Source organism: Lasioglossum baleicum, unplaced genomic scaffold, assembly GCF_051020765.1.
Source record: "Lasioglossum baleicum unplaced genomic scaffold, iyLasBale1 scaffold0112, whole genome shotgun sequence".
Taxonomy (NCBI): domain Eukaryota; kingdom Metazoa; phylum Arthropoda; class Insecta; order Hymenoptera; family Halictidae; genus Lasioglossum; species Lasioglossum baleicum.
The window spans coordinates 198,769-212,317 of NW_027469172.1; the positions used below are offsets into that span (position 1 = coordinate 198,769).

At 52.6% G+C, this 13,549-nt stretch overlaps 3 protein-coding genes across 3 annotated transcripts; 2 read left to right on the top strand and 1 right to left on the bottom strand.

Moving 5' to 3' along the window:
- The first annotated feature begins 1,021 nt into the window (after window positions 1–1,021).
- Window positions 1,022–4,525, top strand: LOC143219954 (uncharacterized). The gene has a single exon (XM_076445741.1). The coding sequence runs from the start codon at window positions 1,022–1,024 to the stop codon at window positions 4,523–4,525; it is 3,504 nt and encodes a 1,167-aa protein (XP_076301856.1).
- Window positions 4,526–5,366: 841 nt separating this feature from the next.
- Window positions 5,367–7,976, top strand: LOC143219956 (uncharacterized). The gene has a single exon (XM_076445742.1). The coding sequence runs from the start codon at window positions 5,367–5,369 to the stop codon at window positions 7,974–7,976; it is 2,610 nt and encodes an 869-aa protein (XP_076301857.1).
- LOC143219957 (uncharacterized) lies at window positions 7,973–13,015 on the bottom strand. The gene has a single exon (XM_076445743.1). It carries the CDS (start codon window positions 13,013–13,015, stop codon window positions 7,973–7,975), a length of 5,043 nt encoding a protein of 1,680 aa, XP_076301858.1.
- Window positions 13,016–13,549: the final 534 nt, after the last annotated feature.

Below are 13,549 nucleotides of genomic sequence, written 5' to 3' on the forward strand. Positions count from 1 at the left end.
TCGGTGATACTGGGTGGTGATCGCAGGATCGCCGTGGTGCGGTAGGTAGCGGGTTTCGTAGGACCGGCGTTACCGGGGTTCGGTGTCAGGGGTGACGTCCCGTCACGGGAAATGGTGCTTGGCCGGGGTTCAGTGTAAGGGGGTGACGTCTCGTCACAGGAACGGTGTTCGAACGGAGTTTGGTGCAAGGGGGTGACGTCTCGTCACAAGAACGGTGTTTTGAACGGGGGTTCGGTGCAAGGGGGTGACGTCTCGTCACAGGAACGGTGTTCGAACGGAGTTTGGTGCAAGGGGGTGACGTCTCGTCACAGGAACGGTGTTTGAACGGGGTTTCGGGGCAAGGGGTGACGTCTCGTCACAGGAACGGTGTTTGAACGGGGGTTCGGTGCACGGGGGGGGACGTCTTCGTCACGGGAGCGGTGTTTTGACTGGGGTTCGGTGTACGGGGGTGACGTCTCGTCACAGGAGCGGTGCTTGAACGAGCGAGGAGTGCCGTCTCGTCACAGGAACGGTGTTTGACCGTGGTTCGGTGCAGGAGGTGACGTCTCGTCACAGGAGCGGTGATAGAGGGGTGCGGAGTGCTTGGAGGTGACGTCTCGCCACGGGAACGGTACTACTGGAGGTAGTCGGTACAGGCGTCGACGTCTTCGTCGAGAGAACGGTACTACTGGAGGTAGTCGGTACAGGCGTCGACGTCTTCGTCGCGAACGGTACTACTGGAGGTCGTCGGTGCAGGCGTCGACGTCTTCGTCGAGGGAACGATAGCTGGGGATTCTGACGGGCTGGTTTCAACGTCTCGTTGAAGGAGCGGTACTTTACGGCGGACTGGTTACGACGTCGTCGTCGGAGGATCGGGTACCTGGTGTGTGGTGGTTGCTTAGGTCGCCTAAGCAGGACTGCGATAATTTGGCATATTTCGGAGGCCTTTTATACTCCCCCAAAATGTACTGTTTGGAGGTGAGGGTTGGTGGTGAGGTAAGGTGTGTTCTATGGTTTTTCATGTGTTTTGGTCTTTGGGTGGATGACACTTTGCTCAAGGAGTTTCGGAGGAGTGTTGTTTACGCCGGTGTGGATCGGTGGGTCTCGGGGAACCTCGGGTTCTTTCGGGGATCAGCTGTTCGTAACAAGCTTGCTTAGTGCAGGTTTGTTACACGTATTCTGTCACGTGAACACCCCGGAAAACCATCGCGTCGCGGTTACCACGCATCACGGGACAATCACGGATCCACTCGAACGTGCGTTAACTCGTTTTTGGGAAACGGAAGCGGTCCCTGAAACGCGTATCCTCACTCCCTTGGAAATAGAATGCGAGCGGCACTTCGAAAAAACCTACTCGCGCGACGCTACCGGCAGATTCGTGGTGCGGTTACCGTTTCTCAAGTCGGTCCCCGAGGACTTCCTCGGAGATTCACTCCGAGGAGCCACCGCGTCACTGGCACGTCTGACCCGGAAACTACGCGAAAACGAGGCGGTAAAATGCGAATATAATGCGTTCATCCGCGAGTATGAGTCGCTCGGCCACATGAACCGTCTCGATGGCGTCGACCGTTCCAGGAATTACATTCCACATCGCGCCGTTCTCCGAGAGGAAAGCTTGACTACAAAGCTCCGAGTCGTTTTTAATGCGTCGAGCCAAACGTCTAGCGGATACTCCTTAAACGACATCCTACTTACTGGTCCGAAGTTACAGTTAGATATCACTCACATCTTATTAGCGTGGCGAATCCACAAATATGTTCTAGTGGCGGACATTGAGAAAATGTTCCGTCAAATTCTCATCCACCCACAAGATCGCAAATATCAATGCATCTTGTGGAGAAGCGAATCTACCGGTAATCTCGAGACGTTCGAATTGAATACGGTAACCTACGGAACCGCCTGCGCCCCGTACCTCTCGATGCGCGTTATACAAGAAGTAAACAAGTTGGAAGGTTCGGAATACCCCCTCGCGTCCCCGATTCTTCGCAACAGTGTTTATGTCGACGACGTATTCATGGGCGCGCCGGACAAACAGCTGCTCGAACAGACTAGAATACAAGTCTGTCAGCTGTTGTCTCGAGGCGGATTCAATCTGCGAAAATGGGCGGGCAACGATGCCGAATCCCTGCGAAATATTCCCGCAGCCACACATTCACACGCGGTGGATCTGCGAATATTCAATGCTTCGGAACTCAAAGTCCTCGGAATCAGGTGGATCCCCTCGGACGACACGTTCTATTTTGACTTACAAAAACTGGCGGTCAGAAAGGAGAAGATGAGCAAGCGCGAATTGCTCTCGGAGATTGCGACGTTGTTCGACCCTCTAGGATGGTTGTCTCCAATTGTTGTTCGAGCCAAAATCTTGATGCAGCAACAATGGCTCGAACGAATCAGCTGGGATGACTGCGTATCGGACGACACCCGCGAAACCTGGAACCTCTTCTGTATGGACTGGCGTGCTTTAACCGCAATGAGGGTCCCGCGGTGGATCCAGTACGCCCCTGACTCACTCGAAATCCAACTACATGGATTCAGCGACGCATCTCGTGCCGCCTTTTCATGCGCGATTTACGCCCGCGTAACGTCGCTCACCGGCGAAACGCATACCACGCTGCTCACAGCTAAATCGCGAGTAGCTCCAATAAAAACTGTCTCTATCCCTATCCTCGAGTTAAACGGAGCCGTCATGCTAACTGAATTGGCCGCTCACGTGACCCACTCGATCGGGATACCGGTAACGAAGACAGTTTGCTGGACGGACTCCACGATTGTCCTCGCATGGTTGCGGAAACACCCAGCAGCTTGGAAGACCATGGTGGCCAACAGGACGTCCAAGATCCACTCCACACTGCCGAATGCCGTCTGGAGACACGTGCCGACGCACTACAATCCTGCAGACCTGAATTCGCGTGGTGTAAGTGCCGAAGCACTGCTGTCATCGACGCTGTGGATCGAGGGTCCATCGTGGTTGAAGAGGGACGAAGAAGACTGGCCCGTTCAGCAGACCTACGAAACGGAGGAGGAAAAATGTAAAACCGCCGTACATAATACGGTCACAATCAAAGATTGGGATGCTCTGTCTCGCTTCTCTAGCTGGCAACGCCTAATCCGCGTATTCTGTCACGTGCGGCGATTTATAAACACGGTGCGAAAGCAAACAAGCACCGCGCCCCCCTCGTTCCTCACCGTCTCGGAGCTACGCGATTCGGAAATAACAATACTGCGAATAATCCAACGCAGCTCGTTCGCAACCGAAATCGCCGCGTTCGCGCGGAACAAACCGTTGACCAGTGGCTCGTCGCTTTTGCCGCTCAGCCCTTTCATCGACCAATGCGGAGTCGTACGCGTAGGCGGGAGGCTCAGAAACTCCTTTCTGCCTTGGGAAACGAAGCACCCCGCGATATTGCCGAAACATCACGTTTCCGACCTCATTATTCGGGAATCGCATCTTCTCTCCTTGCATGGCGGAAATCAAATCACGACGTACACAACAAGACAAAAATATTGGATCCTAGGGTTGCGTAATTCGGTCCGTCGCGTGATTCATAAGTGCGTCAAATGCGCGCGTTGGCGGGCGGAAACTGCAACGCAGGTAATGCAAGACCTCGTGACGTCACGTTGCCGTCCGTCCCCTCCATTCTCTCACATTGGAGTCGATTACGCCGGTCCCTACCAAGTACGAGACGCACCCGGGCGCGGAAAGCGAACTTATAAAAAATACATTGCAGTATTTATCTGTTTTGCTACTCACGCGGTCCATTTAGAGTTGGTTGATGATTGCTCCACGGCTGCCTTCCTCGCAGCCTTCGACCGCTTCACGTCCAGACGTGGTGTTCCTCAGACGATCACTAGCGACAATGGCACGAATTTCGTAGGCGCGTCCAACGAACTCGCTCGACACTTCGTCGAAGTCACAAATTCGCCGGAATTGAAAAATCGATGCTCCACTCTTCTTATTCAGTGGAAGTTCTATCCCCCGGGCGCTCCTCATCACGGAGGAATGCAGGAAGCCGCAGTCCGGTCAACCAAGCATCATCTTCGTCGTATCATGGGGTCGTTCGCGTCAACCTCCGAAGAGATGTCCACACTGCTTTGCAAGGTGGAAGCCACGTTAAACTCGCGTCCGATTACTCGGGTGCGCGACGACCCAGAGTGTCTTGAAATCCTTACGCCAGGGCACTTTTTAACCGGTAGTCCGCTGATTTCACGTCCGGTTCCTCCCGTGATTGACGAGCCGACAACGCACTTATCACGATGGCAACAAGTGCAAAAATTCCACGAACTGCTGTGGCGCGTATGGTCCCGCGAGTACTTGCAGGAACTGCAGTCGCGGTACAAATGGCAAACTGAACAAAAGGATCTGACTGTAGGAGCGGTAGTCCTCTTGGACAACCCCCTACTACCTCCTAACAAATGGGAATTAGGGAGGGTCGTAAAAACGTTCCCAGGTAAAGACGGCCACGTACGAGTGGTGGAGGTTAAGACCGCGTCCTCAACATATAAACGACCCATCACTCGTGTCTGCCAGTTACCAGTAAACAACTGAAGGCACCCCCCGAATAATGTTGTCGAGCGTGCGACGTCACGACCTACGTGACATAACAGTCGCGGCCGGCCGTCGGCCCAGGTGTCGTCATCCGAAACATTGTAAATATTGTAAATAGTTAGTATGTGTGTGTATGTGTACGTATGTATGGGGAGCTCTTCGAGATATATAGATTATCCGTTTCTGTTGCGCGACCGCGCAAGGCGGGCGGTTTGTTAAACGCGAACGATACAGTTTCGTATGATTCAGCGCCGCGACCACCCCCCTCGTCGTCCCTACAGCACCGCGGCGAGTCTTCACCTCGAAGCGAGCTCCCGTATGTGTGTACGGTGGGGGAATCCACCGATTACCGGTAAATAGGACCCCCAGCCAGTTTGAAGGCGCGTTCCGTTGTAACCTCCTCTGCGAGTACACACGCGAATTATATAATAGCTACGAGCAAGTTTCAAAAACGACCGATAATCTCCTCTGCGAGAAACACATAGAATAATCTCCCCTGCGAGCTCTGTTCTTTCGGGTTAAAGTGCGTCCGTAGCCTCAGCAACAATAAAGTGCTTGTTTTGTGAACCGTAACACGCGGGTGGAACGATTGACTGAAACCTCTCACGAATATCCAATCTCCGACCGAATTTTCTCCTGTCCTTCTTCACGCGAGTCCAACGCATTTATCATTCACGGATCCTCAGTTCCCTAAAGGGTTCGTGTAACAGTTTTTGGTCCTTCGAGCCGGATTAGTGAAGAAACCTGGATCGTTCGGAAAACGTTAGAGGCGAAACCAACCGTCCATTTCAAACGTTCGTGTCGGGTCTCGTGACTTTCAAAGTAAAAACACGCTGTGAACATGAATACAAGTGTCACGGAGACCTTCGAAGCGGTGCTGGAGCGGCAAACACAGGCGTTTGCTCAACTCACGAAAATATTGGCGAATACGAAGAAAAAAGGGGTCGACAACTACACCGTGGAGTATCTGGACACCAGGCTGACCATGTATCAGGAGACCTGGACCCAGATTACTTCTTTCAACGGGTACCTCCAAGCGTACCGGAAAGCGGACCGGACGAAAGAAGACCTACCTTACTTCAAGGCCGGAACAATGGATCGGATGGAGGACGCGTACCTTGATGGCTGGTCCTACCTACGGGAGCAGCTGGCCCATCTACGCCCCCCCATCACACCCCCTGCGGCGAATTCATCTATGGCGTTTCCAGCTAGCATGGTAACTCGTCCCGCGCATGTTAAATTACCCCGGATCGAACTCCCGAAATTTGACGGCGATTACACGCGTTGGAAATCGTTCGAATCGCGATTCAATTCCGCGGTAATTGTAAACGAAACCTTGACGGGCTCAGAACGATTGCAGTACTTGCTTAGCGCATTGTCGGGCGAAGCACTAGAATCGATACAGCACCTCGATGTAACGGACGCGAACTTCCAGATCGGCTGGACACGTCTCAAGGAAATTTACGATAACGAACGAGTCATTGTACATACGCTGATGCAAAAACTTTATTCCTTGAAATCGATCAAATTGTCGCAGCTCGACTCGCTGAATCAGTTCACGATTCATTATCGTAACACCCTCGAGGCGTTGTACAAGTTAGGTAGAGGCACGAAAGAGGATCATCTCGTTTATTTCGTTTCGAGCAAGTTCGACCGCGAATTAGAAACGGAGTGGAACAAAACCCTCGGAGATGCACGAACCTACCCAACATACGCGGCGATGGAAAAGTTTGTTTTAGAACAAACCGCGGCGGTTAAGATGTCCAATCAACCGACGCAACAACTACAATCCTCCGCGGGTCCTGCGAAACCGTTACGACAAAAAACGAACGCGCACGTGATTGAAGAAAGTAGGCCGTCTCCTACTTGCTTTCTTTGCAAAGAAGCGCACGTACCCCGCGACTGTAGCATGTTCCGTAGCCTCTCGCCACTAGCGCGCTTCGAGACGCTGAAAAGTCAACACGCGTGCATAAATTGCCTCGGCGCGAATCACACCGTGTCGAATTGCCCGAGCACAAACGTGTGTAGACAGTGTGGTGAAAAGCACCACACATTGCTGCACCGCGGAGAATCCAGGGCCCTCAGCAGACCCAAAACGAGTGGTTACCGAAACCATGCATCTTCGGTCCAGCCCTCGAGATTAGACGCGTCTACCACTCTTCAGACACCGTTATCGGCTCAAGCCCCTGCGCGGCCCGTGAATTCAGAAGAAATCGGTAGTAACGTTGCGACACATTTCGCCGAAGCCAGTCCGAATGGCATTCAGACTGTCCTACTGGCTACCGCAATGGTCAAAGTTTTCGCGCCCAACGGTCAGTCGCGATTAGCCCGCGCGCTATTAGACCAGGGGTCTCAATCCTCGTTCGTGTCCACCAATCTTGTACAGCAGCTACGTTTACAAAAAGTCCGAGCACCGATTTCCGTGACTGGTCTCGGCGGCGAACGAACAAGCACCATTGATTATAGTGTGCAACTGCAGATAGGTTCGTCCAAACAGGAGTCACCAGCACTGTTAACCCGTGCGTTCATAGTGCGCGGTATAACGCAGTACGCGCCGCCGGCGATCCAGATGGAAAATTACAGCGCCCTGTTCGATCTCGCGCTCGCGGACCCCGAGCCCGCATCAAAGCAACGTATCGAATTGCTCCTAGGCGCGGATATCTTCGCGCAAATTCTACGACCTGGCGTTCGACTCCCCAGTAACCAAGGACCGATTGCGCAAAATACGGTATTCGGTTGGATCTTGTCCGGATGCATCAACACCCCGGAAAACCATCGCGTCGCGGTTACCACGCATCACGGGACAATCACGGATCCACTCGAACGTGCGTTAACTCGTTTTTGGGAAACGGAAGCGGTCCCTGAAACGCGTATCCTCACTCCCTTGGAAATAGAATGCGAGCGGCACTTCGAAAAAACCTACTCGCGCGACGCTACCGGCAGATTCGTGGTGCGGTTACCGTTTCTCAAGTCGGTCCCCGAGGACTTCCTCGGAGATTCACTCCGAGGAGCCACCGCGTCACTGGCACGTCTGACCCGGAAACTACGCGAAAACGAGGCGGTAAAATGCGAATATAATGCGTTCATCCGCGAGTATGAGTCGCTCGGCCACATGAACCGTCTCGATGGCGTCGACCGTTCCAGGAATTACATTCCACATCGCGCCGTTCTCCGAGAGGAAAGCTTGACTACAAAGCTCCGAGTCGTTTTTAATGCGTCGAGCCAAACGTCTAGCGGATACTCCTTAAACGACATCCTACTTACTGGTCCGAAGTTACAGTTAGATATCACTCACATCTTATTAGCGTGGCGAATCCACAAATATGTTCTAGTGGCGGACATTGAGAAAATGTTCCGTCAAATTCTCATCCACCCACAAGATCGCAAATATCGATGCATCTTGTGGGTGGATGAGAATTTGACGGAACATTTTCTCAATGTCCGCCACTAGAACATATTTGTAAATACCACGAACAGCAGTTCGTGGAATTTTTGCACTTGTTGCCATCGTGATAAGTGCGTTGTCGGCTCGTCAATCACGGGAGGAACCGGACGTGAAATCAGCGGACTACCGGTTAAAAAGTGCCCTGGCGTAAGGATTTCAAGACACTCTGGGTCGTCGCGCACCCGAGTAATCGGACGCGAGTTTAACGTGGCTTCCACCTTGCAAAGCAGTGTGGACATCTCTTCGGAGGTTGACGCGAACGACCCCATGATACGACGAAGATGATGCTTGGTTGACCGGACTGCGGCTTCCTGCATTCCTCCGTGATGAGGAGCGCCCGGGGGATAGACCTTCCACTGAATAAGAAGAGTGGAGCATCGATTTTTCAATTCCGGCGAATTTGTGACTTCGACGAAGTGTCGAGCGAGTTCGTTGGACGCGCCTACGAAATTCGTGCCATTGTCGCTAGTGATCGTCTGAGGAACACCACGTCTGGACGTGAAGCGGTCGAAGGCTGCGAGGAAGGCAGCCGTGGAGCAATCATCAACCAACTCTAAATGGACCGCGTGAGTAGCAAAACAGATAAATACTGCAATGTATTTTTTATAAGTTCGCTTTCCGCGCCCGGGTGCGTCTCGTACTTGGTAGGGACCGGCGTAATCGACTCCAATGTGAGAGAATGGAGGGGACGGACGGCAACGTGACGTCACGAGGTCTTGCATTACCTGCGTTGCAGTTTCCGCCCGCCAACGCGCGCATTTGACGCACTTATGAATCACGCGACGGACCGAATTACGCAACCCTAGGATCCAATATTTTTGTCTTGTTGTGTACGTCGTGATTTGATTTCCGCCATGCAAGGAGAGAAGATGCGATTCCCGAATAATGAGGTCGGAAACGTGATGTTTCGGCAATATCGCGGGGTGCTTCGTTTCCCAAGGCAGAAAGGAGTTTCTGAGCCTCCCGCCTACGCGTACGACTCCGCATTGGTCGATGAAAGGGCTGAGCGGCAAAAGCGACGAGCCACTGGTCAACGGTTTGTTCCGCGCGAACGCGGCGATTTCGGTTGCGAACGAGCTGCGTTGGATTATTCGCAGTATTGTTATTTCCGAATCGCGTAGCTCCGAGACGGTGAGGGACGAGGGGGGCGCGGTGCTTGTTTGCTTTCGCACCGTGTTTATAAATCGCCGCACGTGACAGAATACGCGGATTAGGCGTTGCCAGCTAGAGAAGCGAGACAGAGCATCCCAATCTTTGATTGTGACCGTATTATGTACGGCGGTTTTACATTTTTCCTCCTCCGTTTCGTAGGTCTGCTGAACGGGCCAGTCTTCTTCGTCCCTCTTCAACCACGATGGACCCTCGATCCACAGCGTCGATGACAGCAGTGCTTCTGCACTTACACCACGCGAATTCAGGTCTGCAGGATTGTAGTGCGTCGGCACGTGTCTCCAGACGGCATTCGGCAGTGTGGAGTGGATCTTGGACGTCCTGTTGGCCACCATGGTCTTCCAAGCTGCTGGGTGTTTCCGCAACCATGCGAGGACAATCGTGGAGTCCGTCCAGCAAACTGTCTTCGTTACCGGTATCCCGATCGAGTGGGTCACGTGAGCGGCCAATTCAGTTAGCATGACGGCTCCGTTTAACTCGAGGATAGGGATAGAGACAGTTTTTATTGGAGCTACTCGCGATTTAGCTGTGAGCAGCGTGGTATGCGTTTCGCCGGTGAGCGACGTTACGCGGGCGTAAATCGCGCATGAAAAGGCGGCACGAGATGCGTCGCTGAATCCATGTAGTTGGATTTCGAGTGAGTCAGGGGCGTACTGGATCCACCGCGGGACCCTCATTGCGGTTAAAGCACGCCAGTCCATACAGAAGAGGTTCCAGGTTTCGCGGGTGTCGTCCGATACGCAGTCATCCCAGCTGATTCGTTCGAGCCATTGTTGCTGCATCAAGATTTTGGCTCGAACAACAATTGGAGACAACCATCCTAGAGGGTCGAACAACGTCGCAATCTCCGAGAGCAATTCGCGCTTGCTCATCTTCTCCTTTCTGACCGCCAGTTTTTGTAAGTCAAAATAGAACGTGTCGTCCGAGGGGATCCACCTGATTCCGAGGACTTTGAGTTCCGAAGCATTGAATATTCGCAGATCCACCGCGTGTGAATGTGTGGCTGCGGGAATATTTCGCAGGGATTCGGCATCGTTGCCCGCCCATTTTCGCAGATTGAATCCGCCTCGAGACAACAGCTGACAGACTTGTATTCTAGTCTGTTCGAGCAGCTGTTTGTCCGGCGCGCCCATGAATACGTCGTCGACATAAACACTGTTGCGAAGAATCGGGGACGCGAGGGGGTATTCCGAACCTTCCAACTTGTTTACTTCTTGTATAACGCGCATCGAGAGGTACGGGGCGCAGGCGGTTCCGTAGGTTACCGTATTCAATTCGAACGTCTCGAGATTACCGGTAGATTCGCTTCTCCACAAGATGCATTGATATTTGCGATCTTGTGGGTGGATGAGAATTTGACGGAACATTTTCTCAATGTCCGCCACTAGAACATATTTGTGGATTCGCCACGCTAATAAGATGTGAGTGATATCTAACTGTAACTTCGGACCAGTAAGTAGGATGTCGTTTAAGGAGTATCCGCTAGACGTTTGGCTCGACGCATTAAAAACGACTCGGAGCTTTGTAGTCAAGCTTTCCTCTCGGAGAACGGCGCGATGTGGAATGTAATTCCTGGAACGGTCGACGCCATCGAGACGGTTCATGTGGCCGAGCGACTCATACTCGCGGATGAACGCATTATATTCGCATTTTACCGCCTCGTTTTCGCGTAGTTTCCGGGTCAGACGTGCCAGTGACGCGGTGGCTCCTCGGAGTGAATCTCCGAGGAAGTCCTCGGGGACCGACTTGAGAAACGGTAACCGCACCACGAATCTGCCGGTAGCGTCGCGCGAGTAGGTTTTTTCGAAGTGCCGCTCGCATTCTATTTCCAAGGGAGTGAGGATACGCGTTTCAGGGACCGCTTCCGTTTCCCAAAAACGAGTTAACGCACGTTCGAGTGGATCCGTGATTGTCCCGTGATGCGTGGTAACCGCGACGCGATGGTTTTCCGGGGTGTTGATGCATCCGGACAAGATCCAACCGAATACCGTATTTTGCGCAATCGGTCCTTGGTTACTGGGGAGTCGAACGCCAGGTCGTAGAATTTGCGCGAAGAGATCCGCGCCTAGGAGCAATTCGATACGTTGCTTTGATGCGGGCTCGGGGTCCGCGAGCGCGAGATCGAACAGGGCGCTGTAATTTTCCATCTGGATCGCCGGCGGCGCGTACTGCGTTATACCGCGCACTATGAACGCACGGGTTAACAGTGCTGGTGACTCCTGTTTGGACGAACCTATCTGCAGTTGCACACTATAATCAATGGTGCTTGTTCGTTCGCCGCCGAGACCAGTCACGGAAATCGGTGCTCGGACTTTTTGTAAACGTAGCTGCTGTACAAGATTGGTGGACACGAACGAGGATTGAGACCCCTGGTCTAATATCGCGCGGGCTAATCGCGACTGACCGTTGGGCGCGAAAACTTTGACCATTGCGGTAGCCAGTAGGACAGTCTGAATGCCATTCGGACTGGCTTCGGCGAAATGTGTCGCAACGTTACTACCGATTTCTTCTGAATTCACGGGCCGCGCAGGGGCTTGAGCCGATAACGGTGTCTGAAGAGTGGTAGACGCGTCTAATCTCGAGGGCTGGACCGAAGATGCATGGTTTCGGTAACCACTCGTTTTGGGTCTGCTGAGGGCCCTGGATTCTCCGCGGTGCAGCAATGTGTGGTGCTTTTCACCACACTGTCTACACACGTTTGTGCTCGGGCAATTCGACACGGTGTGATTCGCGCCGAGGCAATTTATGCACGCGTGTTGACTTTTCAGCGTCTCGAAGCGCGCTAGTGGCGAGAGGCTACGGAACATGCTACAGTCGCGGGGTACGTGCGCTTCTTTGCAAAGAAAGCAAGTAGGAGACGGCCTACTTTCTTCAATCACGTGCGCGTTCGTTTTTTGTCGTAACGGTTTCGCAGGACCCGCGGAGGATTGTAGTTGTTGCGTCGGTTGATTGGACATCTTAACCGCCGCGGTTTGTTCTAAAACAAACTTTTCCATCGCCGCGTATGTTGGGTAGGTTCGTGCATCTCCGAGGGTTTTGTTCCACTCCGTTTCTAATTCGCGGTCGAACTTGCTCGAAACGAAATAAACGAGATGATCCTCTTTCGTGCCTCTACCTAACTTGTACAACGCCTCGAGGGTGTTACGATAATGAATCGTGAACTGATTCAGCGAGTCGAGCTGCGACAATTTGATCGATTTCAAGGAATAAAGTTTTTGCATCAGCGTATGTACAATGACTCGTTCGTTATCGTAAATTTCCTTGAGACGTGTCCAGCCGATCTGGAAGTTCGCGTCCGTTACATCGAGGTGCTGTATCGATTCTAGTGCTTCGCCCGACAATGCGCTAAGCAAGTACTGCAATCGTTCTGAGCCCGTCAAGGTTTCGTTTACAATTACCGCGGAATTGAATCGCGATTCGAACGATTTCCAACGCGTGTAATCGCCGTCAAATTTCGGGAGTTCGATCCGGGGTAATTTAACATGCGCGGGACGAGTTACCATGCTAGCTGGAAACGCCATAGATGAATTCGCCGCAGGGGGTGTGATGGGGGGGCGTAGATGGGCCAGCTGCTCCCGTAGGTAGGACCAGCCATCAAGGTACGCGTCCTCCATCCGATCCATTGTTCCGGCCTTGAAGTAAGGTAGGTCTTCTTTCGTCCGGTCCGCTTTCCGGTACGCTTGGAGGTACCCGTTGAAAGAAGTAATCTGGGTCCAGGTCTCCTGATACATGGTCAGCCTGGTGTCCAGATACTCCACGGTGTAGTTGTCGACCCCTTTTTTCTTCGTATTCGCCAATATTTTCGTGAGTTGAGCAAACGCCTGTGTTTGCCGCTCCAGCACCGCTTCGAAGGTCTCCGTGACACTTGTATTCATGTTCACAGCGTGTTTTTACTTTGAAAGTCACGAGACCCGACACGAACGTTTGAAATGGACGGTTGGTTTCGCCTCTAACGTTTTCCGAACGATCCAGGTTTCTTCACTAATCCGGCTCGAAGGACCAAAAACTGTTACACGAACCCTTTAGGGAACTGAGGATCCGTGAATGATAAATGCGTTGGACTCGCGTGAAGAAGGACAGGAGAAAATTCGGTCGGAGATTGGATATTCGTGAGAGGTTTCAGTCAATCGTTCCACCCGCGTGTTACGGTTCACAAAACAAGCACTTTATTGTTGCTGAGGCTACGGACGCACTTTAACCCGAAAGAACAGAGCTCGCAGGGGAGATTATTCTATGTGTTTCTCGCAGAGGAGATTATCGGTCGTTTTTGAAACTTGCTCGTAGCTATTATATAATTCGCGTGTGTACTCGCAGAGGAGGTTACAACGGAACGCGCCTTCAAACTGGCTGGGGGTCCTATTTACCGGTAATCGGTGGATTCCCCCACCGTACACACATACGGGAGCTCG

Bases quoted from the DNA above. Each gene is read 5' to 3' on its own strand.
- LOC143219954 (XM_076445741.1), top strand. From the start codon at position 1,022: ATGACACTTTGCTCAAGGAGTTTCGGAGGAGTGTTGTTTACGCCGGTG.
- LOC143219956 (XM_076445742.1), top strand. From the start codon at position 5,367: ATGAATACAAGTGTCACGGAGACCTTCGAAGCGGTGCTGGAGCGGCAA.
- LOC143219957 (XM_076445743.1), bottom strand. From the start codon at position 13,015: ATGAATACAAGTGTCACGGAGACCTTCGAAGCGGTGCTGGAGCGGCAA.